Source organism: Heterostelium album, assembly GCF_000004825.1.
Source record: "Heterostelium album PN500 unplaced genomic scaffold PPL_scaffold1, whole genome shotgun sequence".
Classification (NCBI taxonomy): domain Eukaryota; phylum Evosea; class Eumycetozoa; order Acytosteliales; family Acytosteliaceae; genus Heterostelium; species Heterostelium album.
This window is the reverse complement of record NW_008805063.1, coordinates 1,353,837-1,377,083: the sequence shown is the minus strand read 5'-3', so window position 1 is coordinate 1,377,083 and position 23,247 is coordinate 1,353,837. Positions and strand designations below refer to the sequence as shown.

Sequence of the window (23,247 nt, the reverse complement as noted above, 5' to 3'; positions counted from 1 at the left end):
AAATGTCTAAAAAATTAGAGGATTTAGGTGCAGATGCAAAAAAGAGATTGGATAATCTTATGAATAAAGATAGAGTAAAGAACCAACAGCAATTCGAAGAGCAACAAAGTCATAATCAACAAAAATACAAGGAAAGTCATAATCAAACAAAGAGTAGTAGCGGTGGCGGCAACAACAAAGAAAAACTTTTCGATACTCTAAATGTCAAGAAGAATGTAGATGGTGCCTACAAAGTAGCTGAGAATCTGAGTGATTTCTTTAAGAACAGACCGATCGATTCGAATGCAAATTCGCCATCACCTAAATTTCAAATCAATGAATTCTATCGTGGTTTCTTAAAGATGAGTGGATATGCATGGGGTATTGTATACAACAAAATAAATAATAATAATTTTTATAATATTTAATGATCATTTAAAACTAACATTAATCTTATATCATCACATTAAAAATAGGTATTGCATTAACATTTGGATTGATTTCATTCGCAGTTTATAGAACTTTTACACCAAAACAATATGTACCGCCAAGTGAATTGACTTCAACAGCAGCAACAACATCATCATCGGTACCTCAATCAATAACAACAACAAACAAATCCAATAATGATTCAATGAAATCAGTATTACCTCTTACACCAAATAAGAGCTCCTCTGCACCAGTATCGGTACCATTATCATTATCATCCTCATCATCGTCGTCATCATCAACAGATAACAGTAAAACAAGCTCAAAATACACTGCAATCGTTACTGAAGCAAGCAAAAAGTGAGACAAACAAATAATAATCATTATTTTGAAGAACAGTTGAATGTTAAAAATCAATCCCATTTTGTAAATTCTTTCCTGTGTTTTTCCAATTATATATTATAATCATGTATATATTAATATCGCCAATTAAATTTTCAAATAAAACATAATAATAATCATAATAATAATATTAAATTAATGTGCACATTTTTTTAAAACGTTACTAGTATTTTACATCCAACCTCATTGCAAAAATTTTTTTCGTTTGTTGAATTTTTAAAAAATAAAATAAAAATAAATAAAAAAAATTTCACAACAAACGAATCGAATTTTTATTAAGACAATCGATTTTTATCATTTTTTTAGCTTGATAGTTGATTGTTAATATTTATTTAATTATTTATATATTGATATTTATTAATAATGTCTGGAGGTAAGAAATAGAAAAAGAAAAACAATCTATAGATTCCCAATTCCCATCTTTAAACAAACCGATACAGCATATTCAGTCACTAAGATCAAACAAAGAAAAAAAAAAAAATAAATAAAAGAAAAGAAAAAAAAATAGTAGTAATAAGTTAGTGTTATCAATAATACAAAAATTAGGCACATTAATTCAGCACAGAAATTACAATTTCATACAATAATATGCAGAAGGAATAATAATAGTTTTTCTTTTTTGATTTGGATAAAATGGATAAAAATTAATCATAATCATACAGTTACATAGTTTTTGTTTGTTTGGGATTGCATTTATTAGATACTACCAAAAATTCAATTCAATTCAATTTCAACTCAAATTCCAGTTTATAATAATTTAGTGTGGAATTGAACGAATATGATTTTCATTTGTTTTTTAAAAAGATGGGATATGGATCTAATAGTTGTTTTAAAATAGCTTATTTTTTTAATTGTTTATTAATTTGATTATTATTTTTTAAATTTATTTATTTGTAGATAAAAAGAAATCAAAATCCTCATCATCTTCCAACACTGAAGAGAAGGAATACTCGATCAAGCCAGAGAAGACACCAGCTCTCGATACCTCGAAATGGCCACTTCTCTTGAAGAACTACGACCAATTGTTGGTTAGAACCGGTCACTACACACCAATTCCAAGTGGTAACTCACCATTGAAGAGACCAATCAAGGATTACGTTAGATATGGTATCATCAATCTCGACAAGCCATCGAATCCATCGTCTCACGAAGTCGTCTCGTGGGTCAAGAACATCTTGAAGGTCGAGAAGACCGGTCACTCTGGTACTTTGGATCCAAAGGTAACCGGTTGTTTGATCGTTTGTATCGAGCGTGCCACTCGTCTCGTCAAGTCACAACAGGGTGCCGGTAAGGAGTATATGGGTATCGTGCGTCTACACAGCGCCATCGACGACACCAACGATCTCGCCAAGGCAGTCGGAACACTCACCGGTGCACTCTTCCAACGTCCACCAGAAAAGTCGGCCGTCAAGAAGAGACTGAGAGTTCGTACCATCCATCAATCCAAGTTGCTCGAGTACGACGCCGAGCGTAATCTCGGTTTGATCTGGGTTGACTGTGAAGCCGGTACTTACATCCGTACCCTGTGTGTTCACATCGGTTTGTTGCTCGGTGTCGGTGGTCACATGCAAGAGTTGCGTCGTGTCCGTTCCGGTATCATGTCGGAGAAGTCCAACATGGTCACCATGCACGATATCAAGGACGCTCAATACGAGTACGACAACAACAAGGATGAGACCTACTTGCGTCGTGTCATCCAGCCATTGGAAGCCGTTCTCACCAACTACAAGCGTATCGTCGTCAAGGATTCCGCTATCAACGCCATCTGCTACGGTGCCAAGTTGATGATTCCAGGTTTGTTGAGATACGAACAGGACATCGAAGTCAACGAAGAGGTCGTTTTGATTACCACCAAGGGTGAAGCTATCGCTATCGGTATCGCTCAGATGACTACCGCTTCGTTGTCGTCGTGCGACCACGGTGTCGTTGCCACCATCAAGAGAGTCATCATGGACAGAGATGTCTACCCAGTCAAGTGGGGTCTCGGTCCAAAGGCCAAGGTCAAGAAGGAGATGATCAGAGACGGAAAGTTGGACAAGTTTGGAAAGCCAAATGAGAACACTCCTTCCGACTGGCAATCAAACTATGTCTACTACAGTGGTGAGAACAACAATAACAACAGTGACAGCATGTCCGTTGACACTCCAGTCAAGAAGGCAGCCGAGCCAGCCAGAAAGCAACCAGTCGTTCCAGAGGAAGTTGCAACTCCAGCCAAGAAGTCGGTTGTCGCCGACTCATCCGACAGCGAGGTCGAAGAGAAGAAAGAAAAGAAGGAGAAGAAGGAGAAGAAGGAAGAGAAGAAGGATAAGAAGAAGAAGGCTGACTCTGACGACGAGAAGGAGGAGAAGAAGGAAAAGAAGAGCAGCAAGAAGAGCAGCAAGAAGGATTCAGACGATGAGAGTGAAAAGAAGGAAAAGAAGAGTAGCAAGAAGGACAAGAAGGAAGATAAGGAAGAGAAGAAAGAAAAGAAGAGCAGCAGCAAGAAGAAGGGATCCGACGATGAGAGTGAAAAGAAAGAAAAGAAGAGCAGCAGCAAGAAGGACAAGAAACGTTCTCACGAAGAAGAATCTCCAGCCAAAGATAAGAAGAAGAAGAAATCCGAATAAATGAATAACAACAACAACAACAACAACAACAACAACATATCTTTATCAACTCTTACAACAACAACAAACAACCAACCAACCTAATCTATTTTTTTGCAACAATATAATTTAAATAAATCTTTTTTTTGAAAACATAACAAACTCATTATATCATTATTCTTTAATTTTATTATCTTCTATTATTAATATCTTTTTCAATAGATCCGATAGATTAAAGGTTTCTGCTATACTTTTCAAAGATGCCAAGTTGGTTTGATTGGAATTGATGTGATTGATTAAATATTTAGTACATTGATGTTTGACATCGTCGATGAGGTATCGGTCAGACAACGAGAGCAGTTCCAGAATGTCGACTTGGTGAAAGTGTAATTGTCCAGTATATATATAATGTATGATCGCTTTGAATGCTTCATATGATACATCCGATATTGTAATGATATCTTCTGTACTTTCTTTCATTCCACTTGTTATCATTGCTTTAAAATGTTGATTTCTAGAATATAATATACACTATTTTTTTTTTTTTTGTTTAAAAAATCAATAGTAATAATAATAATATTAGTAAAACATAACATTCAAAATAAAATAATAGTCTATATATATATAAAACATACTTTATGTGCATTTATAATTTTATCTTCTACTAGGAATTTGATATCAGAGAAAATAGGATTATCTACTAATGTCTCGAAATTCAATGATAGTTGTTTGGTAGATGATAGCGATGATGATGATGATGGTTGATTGTTTTTCTTTCTATCAAGTTGATATCGGTAGATATCGTTCTCATTGTAATCACTCTGTCCACCCACTATATATAAACAGTTGTTATGTATGACACCGCTTGCAAACTGTCTCTTGGAAGGTCGATCATCGAGTAGCAGTTCACTCCAAGTGAGTGTTTCCGTATCGAATTGAAAGAGCGAGTCTGTAAGATTCTTGTTTCGCCCACCGAATTGATAGATCACTCCGTTCTGAGAGAGCGTTACAGCGCCACGACGAATGACGTGTCTGCCGTTGGCCGCCATGATTCCACGCCAAACCATCGTGTCGAGATTCAGCTCGTACATGTCGTTCGGACAGACCAGTCCGTCGTAGCCACCGACTATGATCAGCTTGTTGCCGATCGCCGCCATTCCGTGGTACTGGCGTCCATGCGGAACCGGCGAGATCTGGCTGTCTCGAACCTGCAGATGATTCCACTCCTGTGTTTTAAAGTCGAATCGAATCACGTTGTTGAAGAACGAGAAATTCATGCCACCATAGACATACATTGAATCGCCTATAACGAGTGCGGTGTGTCCCCAGCGCGGTTCAGGATGGTAGTTACCACGATGTGTTATTTGTGTCCACTGATCGGTGGCCGGTGAGAACATCCACAAATCGTTATAGACATTGTCATCGGATCCCTTTCCGATGCCACCAAACACCCATAGACATCCACCGTACTCCACGGCAGTGTGTGAGTGTCTCGCATTGATTTTCGCACTTGTCTTTATACGATGCCACTGGCCAGTGAGAATATCGAATCTATTCAAATCGCCAAGATGTACACCACCCAAACCGTATCCACCAAATATCCATATAGTATCACCTATCAAAGTACTAATAGCAATATTATTATTATTATTATTATTATTTCTTTCGATTCGGTTGATGTGATTCATCAAACTTATTATTATTTACCATGAATGAGCATGTCTTGGAACAGGTATTCTCCCATAGACCATAACACTTTCCCAACATTCATTTAACTTGTCGGATCCAATAGTAATAGAATCATCTAACAAACCATTACCTCCATCTAAAAAAGACATTTATCTAAAAAAAAAAAGTTTATATACTTATGTTATATATTATATATTTAAATGTTGATTCAATTTAACAAAAAAGCAAATAATATAAAAACTGTTGATTGATATCAAAACCATCACCCAAAAAAGAAAATCAAAAATCAAAAAACCTTTTTTATCTAAAAATACCTCATACTTTTTCAGATAAAAAATTTCATCAATCAAAATCAATCTAAAATAAGAAGGTGGAAGAAAATTTTAGATCTGACTTAATTGTTTAAAAAAAAAGTAACCTTTTCTTTTTTGAGTTTATGTTCTTAAATCTTATATATATATTAAGAAAAGATATTTAATATTATAATAGATTAACAATAGTCTTCTCATAGTGGTATTCTAAAGAGTGGTGGTGTTAGAGTCGATAGGTTTGTACTTCGATTGGAGGAACTTCTCAACTGATGTGCTTTGCTTGCGAATAACCACTTTTATTCTGTTGTGTCACTTTCAAAGTCGCAGTTGGTTGCTTATTGAATAGTGATGACCATTTGTCTTCTCTTTGGATTAATTGAATATCTTCGTTTCGAGTGTCAAAAAAATATATAATATAAAATTTTTTTGTTTTTTTTTTCTTTGTTATTTTGACAGACTATTGTTATTTTTTCAGAATCTATTAGATAAAGTATAATTTGATCAGTTGGTTGATATGATTAAAACACTCATAATTGGTATCGTTACAAATATTTATTTGTCTATTTTTTTTAACACAAGTCATTCACAAATTTTTCTGGTTTTGCTCCAACAAAATAAAAAATGCACCCAATCTTTGAAAATTTTTAAACAAAAAAAGGTTTTTTTTTTTTTCAAAAAATTCTTGATTTTAAAAAATCTTCTTTAGGCAATTTGTTTGCACCAAATTAAAATTAAAACAATATAAATAAAGATTTTCCAAAAGTAATTATTTTCATTATAAATAGTTTAAAATTAAATTAAAAGATAAAAAATATTTAGAAAGTTTGTAAATTAGTAGTATAATTATAGTAATAATTAGTTTGTTTGTAAATTAGTTAGTTAGTTTTATTGAATAATAATAAATAGTTATGTTTCAATCAATAAAAAATAGATTCACTGGAGGATCTACCTCCACATCTACTTCAACTATATCTTCAAAGAAGGATAATGGAGTACCAGAGAATGCAAGTTATTCACTGTTTTTCAATCGTTTGGAGAGTAATCAGGTCAGGCGTTGTTGTGGTTTGATCGCTCCCAAGATTACCAATCAAGCGGTGTTCCAACTGACAGATTACCAAGTCGATGCCGTTGTCAGCGACGCCACTGTCACCACCGTAATGACTCAGCAATACAAGAACGATTCAACTACACCGGTCGAAGCTAAATACGAAATGCCATTGCCACCTTACGCCGCCGTCAATAAATTCGTTGTTACCTACGACGGTAAGGTGCTGTTTGCCAAGATCAAAGAGCGTCAAGCTGCCGCAGAGAAATACGACGATGCCATTGCCAGCGGTAACCAAGCGTTCCTCGTCGAGAAAAACAGCTCTGGAACATTCTCCACCGTCATCGGAAACATTCCACCAGGAAAGGAAGTCACTGTCAGTGTCACCACTGTCTCTGAGATTGGAACACACCTCGAAGATCTCCACTTTTGTTTGCACAGATTCATGTTCCCCGACAAGAAGTTTGATTTCAAATTGAATCTCACAGTGAATCTCTCCAGTCAAATCCAATCGATTGCAGTCGACGATTGGAGTTCTGCCGATAAACAGATCACCGATAACAAAGCAACCGTTAAACTATCGAGTAAAGAAGGTGTCAAGAAGAATATCATTATCTCAATCAAGCCAAAAGCAGACCAAGAAAAGCCATCGTATTTCATTGAGAAAACAGAGACCACACCAGCAGAGTATGCAGTTGGTCTCAATTTCTATCCAACACTGACTGTCACACCAGAGGATGTAGATCAACACTCTGAATTCATTTTCTTGATCGATTGTTCAGGTTCCATGTCGGGTTCACAAATTCAAAAGGCAAAGTTGGCACTGGAAATCCTCATGAGATCTCTCACTGAGAAGTCAAAGTTCAACATCTGGTTGTTTGGATCGTCACACAAATCGTTATTCCCAACCTCACAGATCTATTCCGATGCCACTCTTGAGAGTGCAAGTGCATACATCTCGAAAATCGATGCCAACTTGGGTGGAACTGAATTGTACGCACCATTGAAAGCAATTTTTGCACAAGCTTATGATCCACAATATCCAAGACAATTATTTATTTGTAAGTATTTTCTTTTTATAAATTATTCAAATTTTATAATTTTAGTAGTTAACTAACTAATTCGATATTGAATTCCAATAGTAACTGATGGTGAGATTTCAGATCGTGATAGAACTATTGATTTGGCTGGAAAAGATTCATTGACAACTAGAATTTTCACTCTTGGAATTGGATCTGGTGTAGATAGAAACTTGGTTGTTGGTCTTTCGAAATCATGTAAAGGATACTATGATTTCATTGATTCCAACACTGAGATGGAGAATCGTGTTATGAAGTTGATGTCGATTGCTATGGAACCAATTATCTCTAATATCAAGGTGGATTGGGCAGATTTGGATGTTATTCAGGCACCAAAGGTTGTTCGTCCAATCTACAGCAAAGAGAGAATGATTATCAGTGGACTTGTCAATTCGATTCCATCCAATTCATCGTTGATCAAGAACATTGTTATAACAGCCGACGGTCCAACCGGTGAGAAGTTAACTTATGAAATCGCCGTGGACTTCTCACAGGCCCAATCCAGTGGAAGCTCACTCCAAACTCTAACAGCACACTTGATCATCGCCGATTTGGAGAAGGAGGAAGAGAAATCTCGAAAGACAGTCTCACACAAGGAGCAAATTGTTGCACTCGGTAAGAAGTACAACTTGGTTTCCAACCACACCTCGTTTGTCGTCATCGCAGAATCGGAAACACCAATTGAAGAAACCATGAAGACAGTCAATGTTTTACAACAAAAACAACAAGTTGAGTTGTATGATGATGACCTTTTGAGTGGACCAATACGTAGACGTGCTGCACCTGGTGGTGGTGGTGGTCGTGGTGGAGGAATGCCTCAAGTGCTCAGAAAGTCAAGTGTCACCAACTCTAGAAGTTTGAGTGCTAAAGGAGGAGCTATCAGTCCTATGTCATCAGTATCATCATCATCATCATCATCAACAATCGATTCGTTAATGGATGACTGCTTCGATGACCATGACGACGACGAAGAAGAAAATGCTTCAAGTGGATCTTCCGATGATGGTGGAATGTTGCGTAGTGCTCCACAACAACAATCAATTGCTTTCTCTTCGCCATCCAAAGATAAGAAGATGAAGAAAAAATCAGAATCCAAGAAAGAAGAAAACCTATGAAAGAGCAGAAAAACGTGATTTTTCTTCTGGTGGACCACCACCTGCACCATCTTCATCAGCAGTTCCATTGTCATTTGCATCTGCAGAGTCGGGATCAATCTCTAAGCCAAAGACATTTGCATCCACCGGTAACTTGATGATGGATTTGATTCGTATGCAGAATGCCAACGGTAGTTGGAATGGTCCATTGCCATTCGCCACCTCCTCCAAGGTTCCAGATGAACTCGCAGCCATTCCAAACGTTTGGTTCACACTCTTGGTAGTTGCTAAATTCAACAAGGATTTCACCGACAAGAAGACTCAATGGCAACAAATCGTTATCAAAGCAATCAAGTGGATCAAATCACAATTGGCCACCGCTTCACTCACCGATCAATATGATTCATTGAAATCAAAATCCGAATCAACTGTATAATAAATAAAACAAACTAACTTTTTTTTTAAAACATATTGAATGGTTCTTTATTTAATAATGAACTGTGTGAGGTATAACAATATTGTAAAGTATTTAATTATTTAAAAAGTTTTGATGAAGTAGAAGATGTACTATTTGAAATAAATGAAGAGGATGTTGCTGGTCTTTTGTTGTTGTAATTCAATGTATTGTTGTTAAGATACAAACTATTTGATTCATCTAATCGTTTCTTTAAATCTTCAATTTGCTTTTCATAGTTTTGCTATTTGTATTTGAAGAATATGAATCAACAATCCAAATAAATACTTTTAAATGAATGAATTTCTTTACATACTTTTTGAGAGGCAGATAGCTTCTTGAGTGATTCTAATTGTGAATGACATCTAGAATGTTCGGATAATTGTTTTTCTAATTCTTGAATCTAATAATATCATATCATTATACAATCAAAACTAATAGATTAAAAAAATAATAACAAATTTCTTTTTACTTACTTTTATATCATTTTTCATTAATTCTTCACTTGCTAATCTTTTAGATTCATTCAATGACTTTATATCATTGATTTTAATCTCAATCAATTCTTTATAATGTATTTCTTTTTCTAAAACTAATAATATTATACAAAAATTAAATAGAATAGATTATTTAGTTTAAATATTAAAAATACATTACATTTCTTATTAAAATCAGATAATTCATCATTTTGTTCTTTTAGATCCAATATTTTGTGTTGAAGATCAACCGATTGGCACATTGAATCGTTAGAGATTGATTCTATCATTGATTGCAACTTTTCAATGGTTTCTTGATTTGTTTTTGTTTGTTGATTCATATGCGACTCTAATTCAATAGATTTATCTTGATAGAACTTTGTTAAAGTTTCAACTTTCTATTATTATAATTATTAGTTAATAAAAAAAGTAATAAAATAAAAGTAAAATAAAAGGATACATTTAATAAATGTTGATTCTCATCTTTTGAATCAGATAGTTTCTTTTCTAAATTACTAATAACAGTAGGATATTCATTGTATAACATAATAGACTTTTTGAATTGTGAAACCAAGTTTACTAACATTTGATTTACTACAAATGTAATGAAGAAAGTATTTTTTAGTAAGTTTTAAACAAAGATCTAAAGTTTTTATTTTACCATCAATATAATATTGTATTCTTTTGTTTAAGAATTGATTCTCATTGTGTAAAGTAAATACTTTATGATTCAATGTATCTGTATCTATATCTCTTTCATTCATCTTTTAAATTAATAAAAATGACAAAAGTTAAAACAAAATTAATAAATGAATTAAATTTTTAAAAAAAAAAAAGTTACATTTTTTTTTGTGTAGGACAAAGAGGAAGTGGAGTATGTTCTTTTTACTCGAAGTTAACTCGTCAGATGGATAATAAAAATAATAATAATAATAATGAACAACATCAACAATGTAGTAGTTGTAAATCAAATATAAATAATAATGATTTTAATCGTGTTTTGTGTTTGGATTGCAATCAATATGTTTATTCAATTGATGATATCACAGATCTTCATTTTAAACACAATATATTCTCGAATGCTTCACTAGATACCTATTTGAGAAAGGAAAATATCATCGATAGCAGATTCAAAGACTTGATGAAGCAACTCAGAGAAAACGCAGAGACAACCTACAGTCTACAGCAACAGGTTGGTAAAATCACATCGGTATTCAAAGATATCTATGAACAACTCAGACTTGAAGAGTACAAACTTCGCAAACCAATAGAAGATGAAATCGAAAAGTCAATGGAATCACTAAAGACAATGTATAATGAAATCATTCATTATTGGAGAATAAATAAATGGATGAATAATAATAATGATAGTAATAATAATAACAAAAATAACGATAATCAAACAACAAATAATAATAATAGTAATAGTAGTAAGGATGGTGATAATAATGAAAATGAAGAATTAGAGATTCTTGATAGTTCAATTGAGTATTCAACGAAAGGTGACATTTTAAAATTGACTGATAATAGTGTTTATACAACTGTTTCAGTGAATAGTGATGAACCAATCTATGTACCAATTATCAACTTTAAAAGTGGAGATATCACATCGAAAATGAAGGATAAAAGACCGGATCCTTTCAATTTGATGGAGGAAATGCGATCACACCAAGAGATCTATCAAAAGTCAAAGTATTTGAAAGCAAAGCCTGTGGAGCCAATCATGAACAACAAGATCAAATGCTTTAAAGATGGAATCAACAAGTTCGTTGAACAAGTACTCAATTCAAAGATAACAGTCGAAATCAAAGTACCCACTAAAAATGAACCAAACTCCTATAGTGATACTTTCGTTTTATTAGATAATACATGGTAACTAAGCTAATCAAATAATTCTAAAGTTGAAATATAAAGAGATTTATTAATATATAAAAACAAATTATCTATTTATATAGGAAGCTTCAAATCAGTAAGAATTTCAATAAAGATAGTAATAAATGGATTAGTGTTTTTTTATGTTTGGCTGACTATGTCAAACCGGTCAATGTTGAATTTCAATTGGAGATTGGTTCCAAATCACATCTTTTAAATTATTGCTATAAAGAGTCGATAGGTTTTGGTTTGACTGATTTCATGGCAATCCAAGACTTTTACAAGAGCGTCACAGAAAAGAACACCATAATGGTGACAGCAACCATCAATACTTATGAAATTGAAAAAGATCAAGTTCTTTTAGAAGATCTAGAAGAAGAATGATAACAATTTTAAAAATAATAGCAAGAAGTGCACTTAACAACCATATCCTCCAAATAATATCAAATTAATAGTTTTTATATTATTATTAAATCAAAGTTGTGCATTTAAAGTTAATAAAAGTAAACAAACTTTGTATATGTTTGGAGCTTTTTGTGCTCCAAAATGAAGTCGGTATAAATATTTATTAAAAAGTGACATTTATGTGATGGATTTAAGAATTACCTCTGCCACCTTCATTGTTGATAAAGCTCGAGGAATGGAAATGATTTGATATATGTGGATTTCCTCTCTTAACATAGGAGGTCGATGGTGTAAACTCTTCGATATAGTTGGTGTCCCTTATCGTTGGAATAACAACTTGCTGTTGACTATTATCATTGAATGGTTCGAATATATCAGAGTGTCCATTCTTTAGATTGTCTCTATTAAGAATATAGAGTCCCATGTCACCTTTGCCCTTGACAGTGATCGATTGTTTTTCAAAGACATATTTCTTACTCAGTAGATTAAATGTATTTTCACTAACACAAATCTTATCTGGAATACCTGAACTCTCCATTCGACCTATTAATTTTTTAATATTAGTATCATTATTATTATTTTAATTGCTTTTTTTTTTACTTACTTGCAACATTTACAGCGTCACCCCATAAATCAAAAGAGAATCTCTTCTTTCCAATGACACCAGCTATAGCATCACCTGTATTAATACCTATTCTTAGATGGATGTCATAACCATACTTTTGGTTTACCTTCTCGACTAAATCTAAAAGGTTATTGGCAAACATGATTGCTTTGTTTGCATTGTAGCTAACTTTTTGATCCACTAGATTGCTACCTTCAAAAGTGAGATCTGGTGAAATTGTATTGGTATCATCACAATCCATATGCCATGGTAATCCACAAACTACCATATCTAACAAGGTAAAGATAAAAATGTTAATAAATATAATATAATATACAATGTTTAAACTATGTTACATACATGAATCACCAATAGTTTTAATCTTTTCTAATTTCATTGTTTCTGATAGATCATCGAAAAGTGAATATAATCTATTCAACATTAATACAAGGTTCTTTGGAGAGTAATTATTGGTCATTTTTGTAAAGTTTACAATATCGGCAAAAATGATTGTTATTCCTGAGCATTCTTCAGCAACATAAATCTCTCCTTGTTTCATTTTATTACTAATTGCTATTATTGATCAAGAGGTTAGTAAAATAACAATGTATTTTAAAAACAATTAATTACTTACCAGATGGTAAAATAGAATTAATTAAGATATCTGATTTTAATTTCTCCATCTTCAATTCGTTGGTCAACTTTGATAGCTTATCTCTTACTCTTTTATTTACAATCGATGTTAAAACAATACAAAAGAAACATACTATTAGTGACATTAATGATATATTCTAATAAAATTACTTGTTAGTCATACAAAATATCAAGAAACATTTAACTCCAACTTACTAATGCCAAATAAAAATTATTATCGTTGTTGGTGTATCCCATATCTTCGTAGTAGTAATCAACTGATTTCATTCCAGTGTAATGCATACCACATACACCCAGTCCCATGATGATTGCCGAGAGGATATGTTGAAGATGTGTGTTGGAGAAAGCTGTGATATAGAGTGCTGCAAACGATGCCAGCCATGCGATGATGAAAGATAGGAACACTATCCATCCGATATAGTGTGAGGATGCGTTCATTCTCATTGCCATCATACCTGTATAATGCATTCCGAAAATACCGATGGCAAGTAAGAAGCTACCAGCTGTAAGTCTAAAAAAGGTATTCCTGTTGTTATACCATATGTTGGATGACATGAATCCATTGTGAAATATGTATTTTTTGAATTTCATCCAGAATGATTTTTTCTTTTTTGGTATTGTACCAGAGTGACTGAGGAAATCACTGCTACTAAAATCAAGTGGATTCTCTAGATTCTCTAATTCAAAACCAATGCTCTGGCTTTTAGGTGAATGTGAATTTACAAAGGTATCGTTTTTATAGATCGATGAGTTTGATGAGTTTGATGATGAAACTGATGAAGATAAATAACTTGGATGATCATTATTAATACAATATATATTTTGTTCGCTATTAATGCTACTAGCCGCAGTGTTTGGTGTTGAACGATTATTATTATGATGAAGGTGATGGTGATGGTGATGGTGATTATGGGTGGAATTGCTATTAGATGGTATATTGATGTTGGCTGTTGTTGTACTACTAGTTGATGTTGTAGTAGTTGTAGTGTTTGTTTGGGGATTTAAAAAAGATTGATTGTAAAACAGTGGCTTCGATTCACTGTCGTACGGTGAATCCGGTGGTGAAATTTCGGGAGTCGATGGCTCCCTCTCGAGATGAAAGTTGGAATTATCTTTGAAATATGGTTTTACTAAGAAGTTGCGATTAAAATAGATAGGTGATGATGAAAGTCCCACTTTGAGACCAGAGTAACTTTGATTTAATCCAATTTCATTCTCTGGATCATCGTTATAGTCGTAATTATTATTATTATTGTTAAGATTATGATTGGGTGTTGGTAAATTAATTAGCAGTGGATGATCTTGGTCACCTCCAATATATTCGACTAACCAAGGTGGAAATTTAGTTGTTAAAAACATCAGACATATCCTACATGATATGACTGCAACTAGCCCAGAGAGAATTGTCAGGCCAACATCAAAAGATACTGGTGTTCCCACAAAATTACATGCCATCATACCAATGAAATGCATACTCCTAAAAGATATTTGATAAGTAATTATTTTAAATAGAAATAATTATTTTATTTTATAAATTTCTTACCAAACTGCACATCCTCCTAATGATAATGAACTTAATGCAAGATATAATTGTTTAACTAATCTACCTTTGGAAAGTGCAAGTTGAGATAGTATCTGAAAGTATGTATAGGAGCCCAAGACACTAATGAGATAGGAAGTGGTAATCAACCCCCAAGACCATTCGATAACGATAAATGATCCCGGGGATAGATCACCTTGCACTGAATTATTACTCATTAGTATTTACCTGTGAGTTAAATAATGATACAAGAGAGAATTAATACAATGATATTATTACTACTACTATATTATTATTATTATTTCAGGTGTTCTAAAGAAAAAAAAAACAAAAGTGTTTCAATCAAAATTATAAACAACAATAAATAACAATGCTAGAAATTTTCAATGTTTATTTAAAACTAAATGAGAGAGTAAAGTAACTGGTGTGGTGGTTGCAATTGGATGTAATACCAATTGCAGTAAGTTGGTTGTAATACACAACAATATGATGATGGTGATGATGATGATGTTAAGAAAATAAATAAAATTTAAAATGATTCTAGAAATAAATAATACATCATATATATTACATCCTATTGTTTTGAATCTATAGATAATTGTAGTAGATGTTATTTATAATGTGTAGGTATTTATGTAGGAGGATGAATGAAATTGACAGTTGTGGATGTCATTCAAATATAGATGATAGTGTTATTTAATTGTTGTTGGTTTCAATTTTAAAAATTGTACTGTACATTTGAAATAAAGAGATCTCTTTATAATGCATTTAATATATTTAGATGATTGAGGGGTCGAATGGGAAGTGTCTGTTGGCATGTAAAAAATTATACAACATTGTCGGTTTTTTGCTGTTTTGTTTTGATTTTAGTTCTTATTTCTTAAAACACATATGTTGTTGGACCATAAAACACAAAAATAGAACAAGTAAATGGGAAATAGTATTAAGGAGCTGATTATAATAGGAGTAAGTGAGTTGGTTAATTGCATTTTGGCACCCACACAATGTGGTTTGATGAATTTTTAAAAAAACGCATACAACACACCACTACTATATTATTAAAACAAGAAGTGTCAAAAAAAAAAAAAAAAAAACAATAAAATTAATACAATATCATTGTTGTGAAAAACCAACATATATTATTATTATTACAACTCCAACAACAGTACTGTTGTTTAAAAAAAAAACTTTTGAATATGATGAAACTTTCTTTTTATATCAGCTACCAGGTGGGAGTGAAATGATTTCGATAATGTGGTTTGTTATTGTAGGTGCCTTTATTATTATTGTCGTTTTTTCAAGGTTCTGATGATGGTTTTTAATATAATATAGACACACTTTATTATATATTATTGCTTCTAAATACTGGTGAAACTTAATTTATATCGTATAAATAATAGCTATTGAAAATTATTATTATTGAATATCCGCAGTGCCGTTTCATTCAAATTGGTTTATTTGTTAAATAAATTATTTAATAAATTTAGAATATTTTAATTGAAAAGAATTGCATGAACGGGTGTTTGTTTTTATGTTTTGAATTTATTGGTATTACTACTACCTCTTCTTTTGTCACAGTTTCTCCAATAATTATCTGATAAACTAATCTTGTTTGCAAAAAAATTTAACAAAAAAAAACAATTTTTATTTGTTTCTATGGATAATTAAAATTATGATATATTTTAATAAATCTAATATTTTAGATTTTTGATGGATATTGTTTTAGTTTAGAGATTGTTGTTTGTGTTGTCGTTGTTTTTTATTTTTATTTCTATTTCTATTATTATTTTATTTGCATTTTTCAATATTATTTTGTATGTATTAGTGGGTGTTTCTATATGATATTTATTTAAAAAAAAAAATTATTGATGTTAAAGTAATAATAGTTGCATTTTCCATTTTCCTTTTTCCTTTTATATTTTCATGTTCAAAAAACAACCACACCACCAACGTTAAACACACTTAAAAATAAAAAATTAAACACAAATGTCAATAAAGATGTCACTTTTAAAAATCAGCCACCCCCACATATTATTGAACTTAATTATTTTTTGAATTGATCTAGACTTGTTAATTATTATTTAAATGTAATATCTGAATATTTTTTGGGATATTTATAACCGAAATTCAATCATAATATATATATTATATTGATATTCATTCTATAGAAAAATAATGGAGAAAGGTGATGTAATTCATACTTTTTTGGAAATATATAATTAAAATATATAATGAACATGATAAAAATATATATAAATAGATTTTGTGAAATATTTAAAAATTTACCTATATATAATGAAATAATTCTAATTGATCCAAATCAACTCTATATTGTTGTTAGTTTTATCCTGTTTGGTAATTAGAAAGAATAATTGATTAGCTGGATTGTTCTTCAGTCGCTTTACTTTCTTATTACTAGCTATCTAACATAATGAAATATTGGTGATGCTGATGATAGATGATGATGATAATTATAATGATACAAATAATATCTATGAATAAAATAAACTAGTTTTATAATATATTTGGTAATTAAATTAAAAAATTTGTCCAATTAATTCAATACAAGTTATAAAAAAGTTATTTTTAGCTGGAATGGTTTGATTATATAGTAAATAAAGTAAAGTGTTGTAGTGATACTATACATGTGTTGAGGTTCTTCTTATTGGAGGGCGTGTTGTTGATGTTTTATGTGATACTATTGTTTATATTATTTCAAAAGGTAACAAAAGAAAATTATAGTGTAATGATACAAGTAATAATATTTTAAGATGTATTTATATGAAATATATATATTCCAATTAGTTTAAAAGATGATTTATTAAGAATATTTGTTTTTTGTTTGGCAACTACAACTTTTTGTTTTGTTATTTTATTTTATTATGAAGATGGATGGTCTTTCAAAAAGTGTCTGTTTGTTTAAATAGTTTTCTGTTATAAATAATGTGTTTGTGTGAAGGACGACCTCTTTTTAATGTGGTTGTATAATGAGGAGGGGTGGTGTTATTGGTGTGATCGTGGTGGTTCTTTGTGATGATGAAGATGATGGTGTTAATGTGCTATTGTTATTAAATACCTTGGAAACATGTTATTCTTTCAATTCAGTTGTAAATTTGATTGAAAAGATGATGGTGTTGATGATCAACATTCTATATAACTATTGTTTATTTGTTAGTTTGATTGATTGATTGATTGACTAATTGTGTTGTGTAGTGTTGTTTTGAACTATGCTGGGTTAGTTGTGGTGGTGGTGGTGGTAGTAGTAGTGGAGTGGTATTGTTATTATTGATATTATTATTTAAGTTTATGTATGAAATGAAATAAAATCTTTATTGTTATTAAAATAAAGTGTATTAAACAAATTCTTGTTGTTGCGTAATGAATATTTATAATGATGAAAACGAAACTACAATTATAGGTGATGTTGAACATTAACATCTTTACTAACTCTACTATATCAACATTGGTCACAGAGAGTGATGATCTATCATATTAAAACGACAACTGCTCTGATTAGATGGTGTTACTACACAATGTGTGGTGAACAACTTTGTTGATGATGATTATTAATAATAAAATTTAAAGGGAAATAAAAAATTGGTTGTTTATCACTATGATATTAAATGTACTATATTTATTTATTACTAGTATTGATCCACCAAAAATAATAAATATTTAAGTTGTTATTTTTTTTTTTTTTTTGTTGAAAGGTTAATTTCCTACAACACCCCCACATGATTGATGCAATCAAATAATTGATTGATTCTACCCCCCAAATAAAAAAAAAAAAAAAATAAGATACCACACTCTCTGTCTTGCGGATTTTAATGAATACTGGTATGATTTTTCGTGATTTTATTGAGTACTGTTAATATAATCATTATGTGGTTGATTTTTATTTATAATTGAACCGTGAGAGGTAAATTCAAATTTGAATTATTTACTGTTAAAAAAAAACAAAAACAAAAAAAAGATCAATCCTAAGCTTTGGGTTGAAATTTATCTTGGTGTTGAATTTGAAACTAATAAAATCTCCAATATACTTTAATTAATTAATTAATTAAAAAGAAAATAAAAAAATCTGTTAAAAAAAAACGATTCTAAGACGTTCACAAGTGTATTTCAATAATTTTTGTACAAGTTGAGGAACAAACTAAAAATTAGATCTTATGTATATCAATTGAAGGTAGTAATCTAATATTAAAATGAGTTCATATGTCCAACTGCAATAAATTAATTGGTGAAATGGTGTGGATGTTGAGATTTTATTGATGTTTTTCAATTAAAACTTCATTCGTTTTCATGAAAAAAACTGTCTTTAGAATGTTTATAGGAATTTATGATTTTACCCTAACAAATATTCTGTAACCTCTTTAGCAAATGAATGATATATATGAAAATTGTTAATTATAAAATTGATCCAAAATAAAATATTTACTTTATAATAAAACCACATTGATTTCTAAAAGTCTAAAAAATAAATATTGATACAAATTTACTAATTAAATAAAATTTATTTAAAAAAACTAAATACATACTAATAATAATAATTTTATTTTATTTTGATAAAAAATAAAAAAGTTGTTTTTTAGGTAAAATACCTTAAAGGTATCAGATTTGGATAGAATTTTTATTACCGTTATTTTTTTAATTAATTAAAGAACAAATTAATTAATTAAAAAAGTAATATCCTAACTTATTATAACTAATATTTTTTTTATATGAAAAGTACAACATTTAAAAAGGTAAATTATTTAAAATTTAATTAAACTTTAATTTAATTTTTGATTTCTTTTTTTTTTTTTTTTTTTTTTTTGTATTCTAATGATTTTGATTTAGAATTATTTAAATATTAAAAGGTTTTTTTTTAATTAAAAAAAACAATGTGATCTCAATCATTCGCACTATATTAAAAAAGGAATTTAAATTAAACACACAAGACGGAAAATTTTGTGAAACATTGGTGAAATTTGGGGATTTTCCATTTTAAGATTGTTTTTGTTAAAAGATTCACTTTTTAAAGTATATTGGCGGTTAAAAATAAAGTTGAACAACAACCCATTCTGACAAATAGGAAAAAATATTATAGATATGACAATTCACTGTTTATTTTTTTTTTTTCTTTCACTTTTATTATTAAAACGAAGCAGTGAAAACCCCTAGACATTGAGCTCTAAGTTTAATTAATTAAACTTTTGGTGGTTCAAACAAACGGATTGGATATGGAAAAAATCGATTTTTACTTTGTTTTTTTAATTTTTAACAAGATTGATGACGATGTTTTAATACTCTATAAAAGTAAAGCAATATAATAACAATAACTCATTAATTTTGATGCAATTTAAATCAAATGACACTAATTGATATCCATCATTGGTGTAGTCTTTGTTCCAGAACAATATTAAAATTCTGTTGTTTCGTTACTAAAAGTATTTCTAACCAACTCAGGGGCAATTGATGAAGAATAAAATCAAATTGGTTTTTTTTAACCTATCAAAAAAGAAGATAGAATATATTTCCTAAAATTTTTATTCCAAGCAGAGTGGCTAATAGGCTCCAATATAAAAAAGTGAAAAAATGGAAAAGAACAGTTTTTTCATCCAATATAATAAGCAATTGTATGATATTAAACTTTCCATATTCCAAAGTTCCTTCAAAAAAAAAAAAACAAAAAATTAACTCTATTCTATTTTATTTATGTTTTTGAGATTTATTTATTTTTTTGAATAAATTACTTTTAAACTTTATTATCAATAATATGGTATTGATTTTCAACAATTTTTTAAATATTTATGATTTGATCTTGATTAATTCATCTTGTAAGTAATAACTATTAGATTTTATTTTTCAATTCCACTTTTTTACTGTTTTTTTGGTTATTGCAAAATAATAATAATAATAATAACTTGATGATAGTAAAAAATTGATTATGTGATCTATTTGTTTTCAAAATAGCTATGTTAAGATGATAGATCAATTAAGTTTTACAATATTAGAGTATTTGATATCATTTGTTGAATCGAATGTTGATCGATGTTGTTTCGCATTGACGTGTAAGAAACTTTTCAATCAACGTAATCGATACCTTCATTTCAAAATTGAAGATCTGCATTTCAATCGAACCCATTACAATCATTTGTATCGTTATAGAATATCACCATCTGTTCTATCTAGTTTCAGAGAGCAAGTACTACGTTCCATAGAATCATCCGACGGCTTTAAGATTAGAGATATCACACAATTCGAAGAAGACTATCGAAGAGACAAGTCTGTACCTTATGGTTAGTATTATATATAACATTAAATATATTATCTATATTGTCATGTTGTTTCAAACAAACAACAACTAAACAATTAATTTGATAATTAGATATTGATACCGATGCCATTAGAATAAACTATAGTATTCCATTGCCTTTGTTATGTCTACCCAGTAATCTAAGATATTTGGAATTCGGTTACAATTTTAATCAACCTATTGCACCCGATGTATTACCAAGCACTCTGAGGATTATGAAATTTGGTTTACATTATAATCAGGTGATTAAGCCAGGTGTATTACCTTCGGGGCTAACTCATCTGACATTGGGAATGTGTTTCAATCAATTGTTGGATGTTGGTGCGCTTCCACAAGAATTGGAATTCTTAGAGTTTGGACATGACTATGACCAACCGATTCTGGAGGGTGTTCTACCCTCGAATAGATTGAAAACATTGATATTCAACGGTGTGTTCAATCAAGTCAATATAAACATACCAAACACCGTAACGACACTCAGGTTTCGTAGGTCGTTCAACCAGGAAATCACCAGTACCAACGGTATATTGCCTGAATCGGTTACATCGTTGTGTCTAAGCGAGTATTACAGTCATCCATTTACACACAACTCATTCCCAAGCACACTGAAACACCTCATACTCCGACACCGACATATCTCTGGTGCACTGCCAGACACTATAACCTCATTAGAGATAGACCAAACACGGCCAAACAGTAAGATCGACGTGCTACTACCTGGTAGACTTGAACATCTAACGATTCTACACACCGATGACTCTCCTGGTATCGAACGGTTGAACCGACAACTCTTTTACTCATCGTTCCTACAGACCTATATATGTTATCCTCTTGATTTCAGTGAAGATGACACCAAGATAGAGTTGGGATGTCCACCGAATATCAAGGTATTGAAATCACATTCGGCAAACAGAATGATAGGTATATTGGCCGGTCAACTATCGGATTCGATCGAGGAACTAGGTATATCGAAACTACAAACACTCAGAGACATTGACCCAGGCATTGGATATCCGCATCATAAAGTCAGATGGAACGATATGCCGCGCTCATTAAAGAAACTGCATGTATTTAACTCATCATTCTTTGTGGAAAACACCATACCTTTCAACATTGATATTATAGCAAACAACTACACCATACGAAGACTTGACCAAAACTACATGATCGTCATGAAGAAAAACCTACAAGGTGGTATAACTAGAATCGATCGGTTTAAGAACAATCATCCCAACTCCTTAATAAAAGTTATCAATGATTCAGATATATAAAAAAATAGAAATAAAACTTGTATTATAAACCTTTTTTTCATAAATAAATAAGAAAAAAGATATTATTAATTTTTTTAACAAACAAACCATTATTTGATTTGTTTGCTCTTTGTTTGCTCTTTGTTTGTTATTATATATTATATTGTATTGTTTGTTTTTGTTTTTGTTTTGTTTTTTTTTTAATTAATTTATTTTTTAGAAGATACAGCTTCTAGTGGTTCCATCATAACTATTGAATTTCCTCTAATAACAACCATTCCCATATTGATTTGTTCTTGTGGATAAGTAACTTCAACTGTATCTTTTAGTACAATATTCATAAATGAATCGAAACCTCTTAATATTCCTATAACTGTTCTATTTCCATTGAGTTTAACTATATTATCGTAAATTTATATTTATATTATATTGATATTAGTGATGATAAAGAATGTTAGTATTAAACCTGTAACACTACTAATAATATATCATAATAATAAAAATTAATTACCATTCATCTTTTTATCTAAAAGTCTAATAAATAAAGTAAAAGTAATAGTAGATAGATAGATAGATAACATGTTAGTAAATAATAAATCATCATTAACTATTATATCTCTCTTTTTAATAATATAACATACTTTGTTAAATCAGGGTCTTGAGGTTTACCGAATACCATTTTCTATAAGCTTTACTTTATTTATATATATACAAATGTGAGTGAGGTTTTGTTGTTTTAGTTTATTATTAATTCGATCTATTTATGAAACTAATTAATTAAACTATATATTTATATTTATGTTCTAAGATATATTTAATCTTTTAATTTCATTCGTACAAAAATTTTGATTGTCAAATTTTATTGATCAATAATCGTCAATGCAAAAATCATTTAAACTTCAACCTAATTTTAATGAGAAATGTTAATATTTAGATACATATTAATCATTAGTGATAATACAATAATAACAACTATTATTATTTAATATTATTATTACTTTTTTTTCTTTAAAAAGATTTATAATTTATTTTAATTTTTTAGTATTTTGGGTGATGAGTTCATCATTCGTTTGGTCATCCT

The 23,247-nt window shown here is 30.6% G+C and overlaps 10 protein-coding genes across 10 annotated transcripts; 6 read left to right on the top strand and 4 right to left on the bottom strand.

Annotated features, from left to right (window-relative positions):
• Positions 1-2: 2 nt before the first annotated feature.
• Positions 3-772, top strand: PPL_00599 (uncharacterized protein; the record flags this gene model as incomplete). The annotated part of the gene is made up of 2 exons (XM_020571624.1): positions 3-360; positions 456-772. The coding sequence occupies 2 exons, from the start codon at positions 3-5 to the stop codon at positions 770-772; spliced, it is 675 nt and encodes a 224-aa protein (XP_020438898.1).
• Positions 773-1,173: 401 nt separating this feature from the next.
• On the top strand, positions 1,174-3,416 carry nola4 (pseudouridine synthase family protein; the record flags this gene model as incomplete). Its single annotated transcript, XM_020571623.1, has 2 exons — positions 1,174-1,183; positions 1,708-3,416. The coding sequence occupies 2 exons, from the start codon at positions 1,174-1,176 to the stop codon at positions 3,414-3,416; spliced, it is 1,719 nt and encodes a 572-aa protein (XP_020438897.1).
• A 153-nt stretch (positions 3,417-3,569) lies between these two features.
• PPL_00597 (uncharacterized protein) lies at positions 3,570-5,233 on the bottom strand (the record flags this gene model as incomplete). The annotated part of the gene is made up of 5 exons (XM_020571622.1): positions 3,570-3,926; positions 4,031-4,227; positions 4,406-4,621; positions 4,747-5,021; positions 5,103-5,233. 5 exons carry the CDS (start codon positions 5,231-5,233, stop codon positions 3,570-3,572), a joined length of 1,176 nt encoding a protein of 391 aa, XP_020438896.1.
• A 1,070-nt stretch (positions 5,234-6,303) lies between these two features.
• Positions 6,304-8,634, top strand: PPL_00596 (uncharacterized protein; the record flags this gene model as incomplete). The annotated part of the gene is made up of 2 exons (XM_020571621.1): positions 6,304-7,501; positions 7,583-8,634. The coding sequence occupies 2 exons, from the start codon at positions 6,304-6,306 to the stop codon at positions 8,632-8,634; spliced, it is 2,250 nt and encodes a 749-aa protein (XP_020438895.1).
• Positions 8,635-8,773: 139 nt separating this feature from the next.
• Positions 8,774-9,049, top strand: PPL_00595 (uncharacterized protein; the record flags this gene model as incomplete). The annotated part of the gene is made up of 1 exon (XM_020571620.1): positions 8,774-9,049. The coding sequence occupies one exon, from the start codon at positions 8,774-8,776 to the stop codon at positions 9,047-9,049; it is 276 nt and encodes a 91-aa protein (XP_020438894.1).
• A 97-nt stretch (positions 9,050-9,146) lies between these two features.
• Positions 9,147-10,090, bottom strand: PPL_00594 (uncharacterized protein; the record flags this gene model as incomplete). The annotated part of the gene is made up of 5 exons (XM_020571619.1): positions 9,147-9,311; positions 9,384-9,470; positions 9,544-9,659; positions 9,725-9,941; positions 10,004-10,090. 5 exons carry the CDS (start codon positions 10,088-10,090, stop codon positions 9,147-9,149), a joined length of 672 nt encoding a protein of 223 aa, XP_020438893.1.
• A 58-nt stretch (positions 10,091-10,148) lies between these two features.
• On the top strand, positions 10,149-11,799 carry PPL_00593 (MATH domain-containing protein; the record flags this gene model as incomplete). The annotated part of the gene is made up of 3 exons (XM_020571618.1): positions 10,149-10,167; positions 10,401-11,415; positions 11,499-11,799. 3 exons carry the CDS (start codon positions 10,149-10,151, stop codon positions 11,797-11,799), a joined length of 1,335 nt encoding a protein of 444 aa, XP_020438892.1.
• A 211-nt stretch (positions 11,800-12,010) lies between these two features.
• PPL_00592 (uncharacterized protein) lies at positions 12,011-14,836 on the bottom strand (the record flags this gene model as incomplete). Its single annotated transcript, XM_020571617.1, has 6 exons — positions 12,011-12,363; positions 12,425-12,715; positions 12,785-12,997; positions 13,059-13,215; positions 13,274-14,555; positions 14,622-14,836. The coding sequence occupies 6 exons, from the start codon at positions 14,834-14,836 to the stop codon at positions 12,011-12,013; spliced, it is 2,511 nt and encodes an 836-aa protein (XP_020438891.1).
• Positions 14,837-20,195: 5,359 nt separating this feature from the next.
• PPL_00591 (FNIP repeat-containing protein) lies at positions 20,196-22,083 on the top strand (the record flags this gene model as incomplete). Its single annotated transcript, XM_020571616.1, has 5 exons — positions 20,196-20,236; positions 20,574-20,899; positions 20,989-21,402; positions 21,589-21,983; positions 22,042-22,083. The coding sequence occupies 5 exons, from the start codon at positions 20,196-20,198 to the stop codon at positions 22,081-22,083; spliced, it is 1,218 nt and encodes a 405-aa protein (XP_020438890.1).
• A 292-nt stretch (positions 22,084-22,375) lies between these two features.
• snrpG (LSM domain-containing protein) lies at positions 22,376-22,845 on the bottom strand (the record flags this gene model as incomplete). Its single annotated transcript, XM_020571615.1, has 3 exons — positions 22,376-22,563; positions 22,678-22,700; positions 22,808-22,845. 3 exons carry the CDS (start codon positions 22,843-22,845, stop codon positions 22,376-22,378), a joined length of 249 nt encoding a protein of 82 aa, XP_020438889.1.
• Between the last annotated feature and the right edge of the window lie 402 nt (positions 22,846-23,247).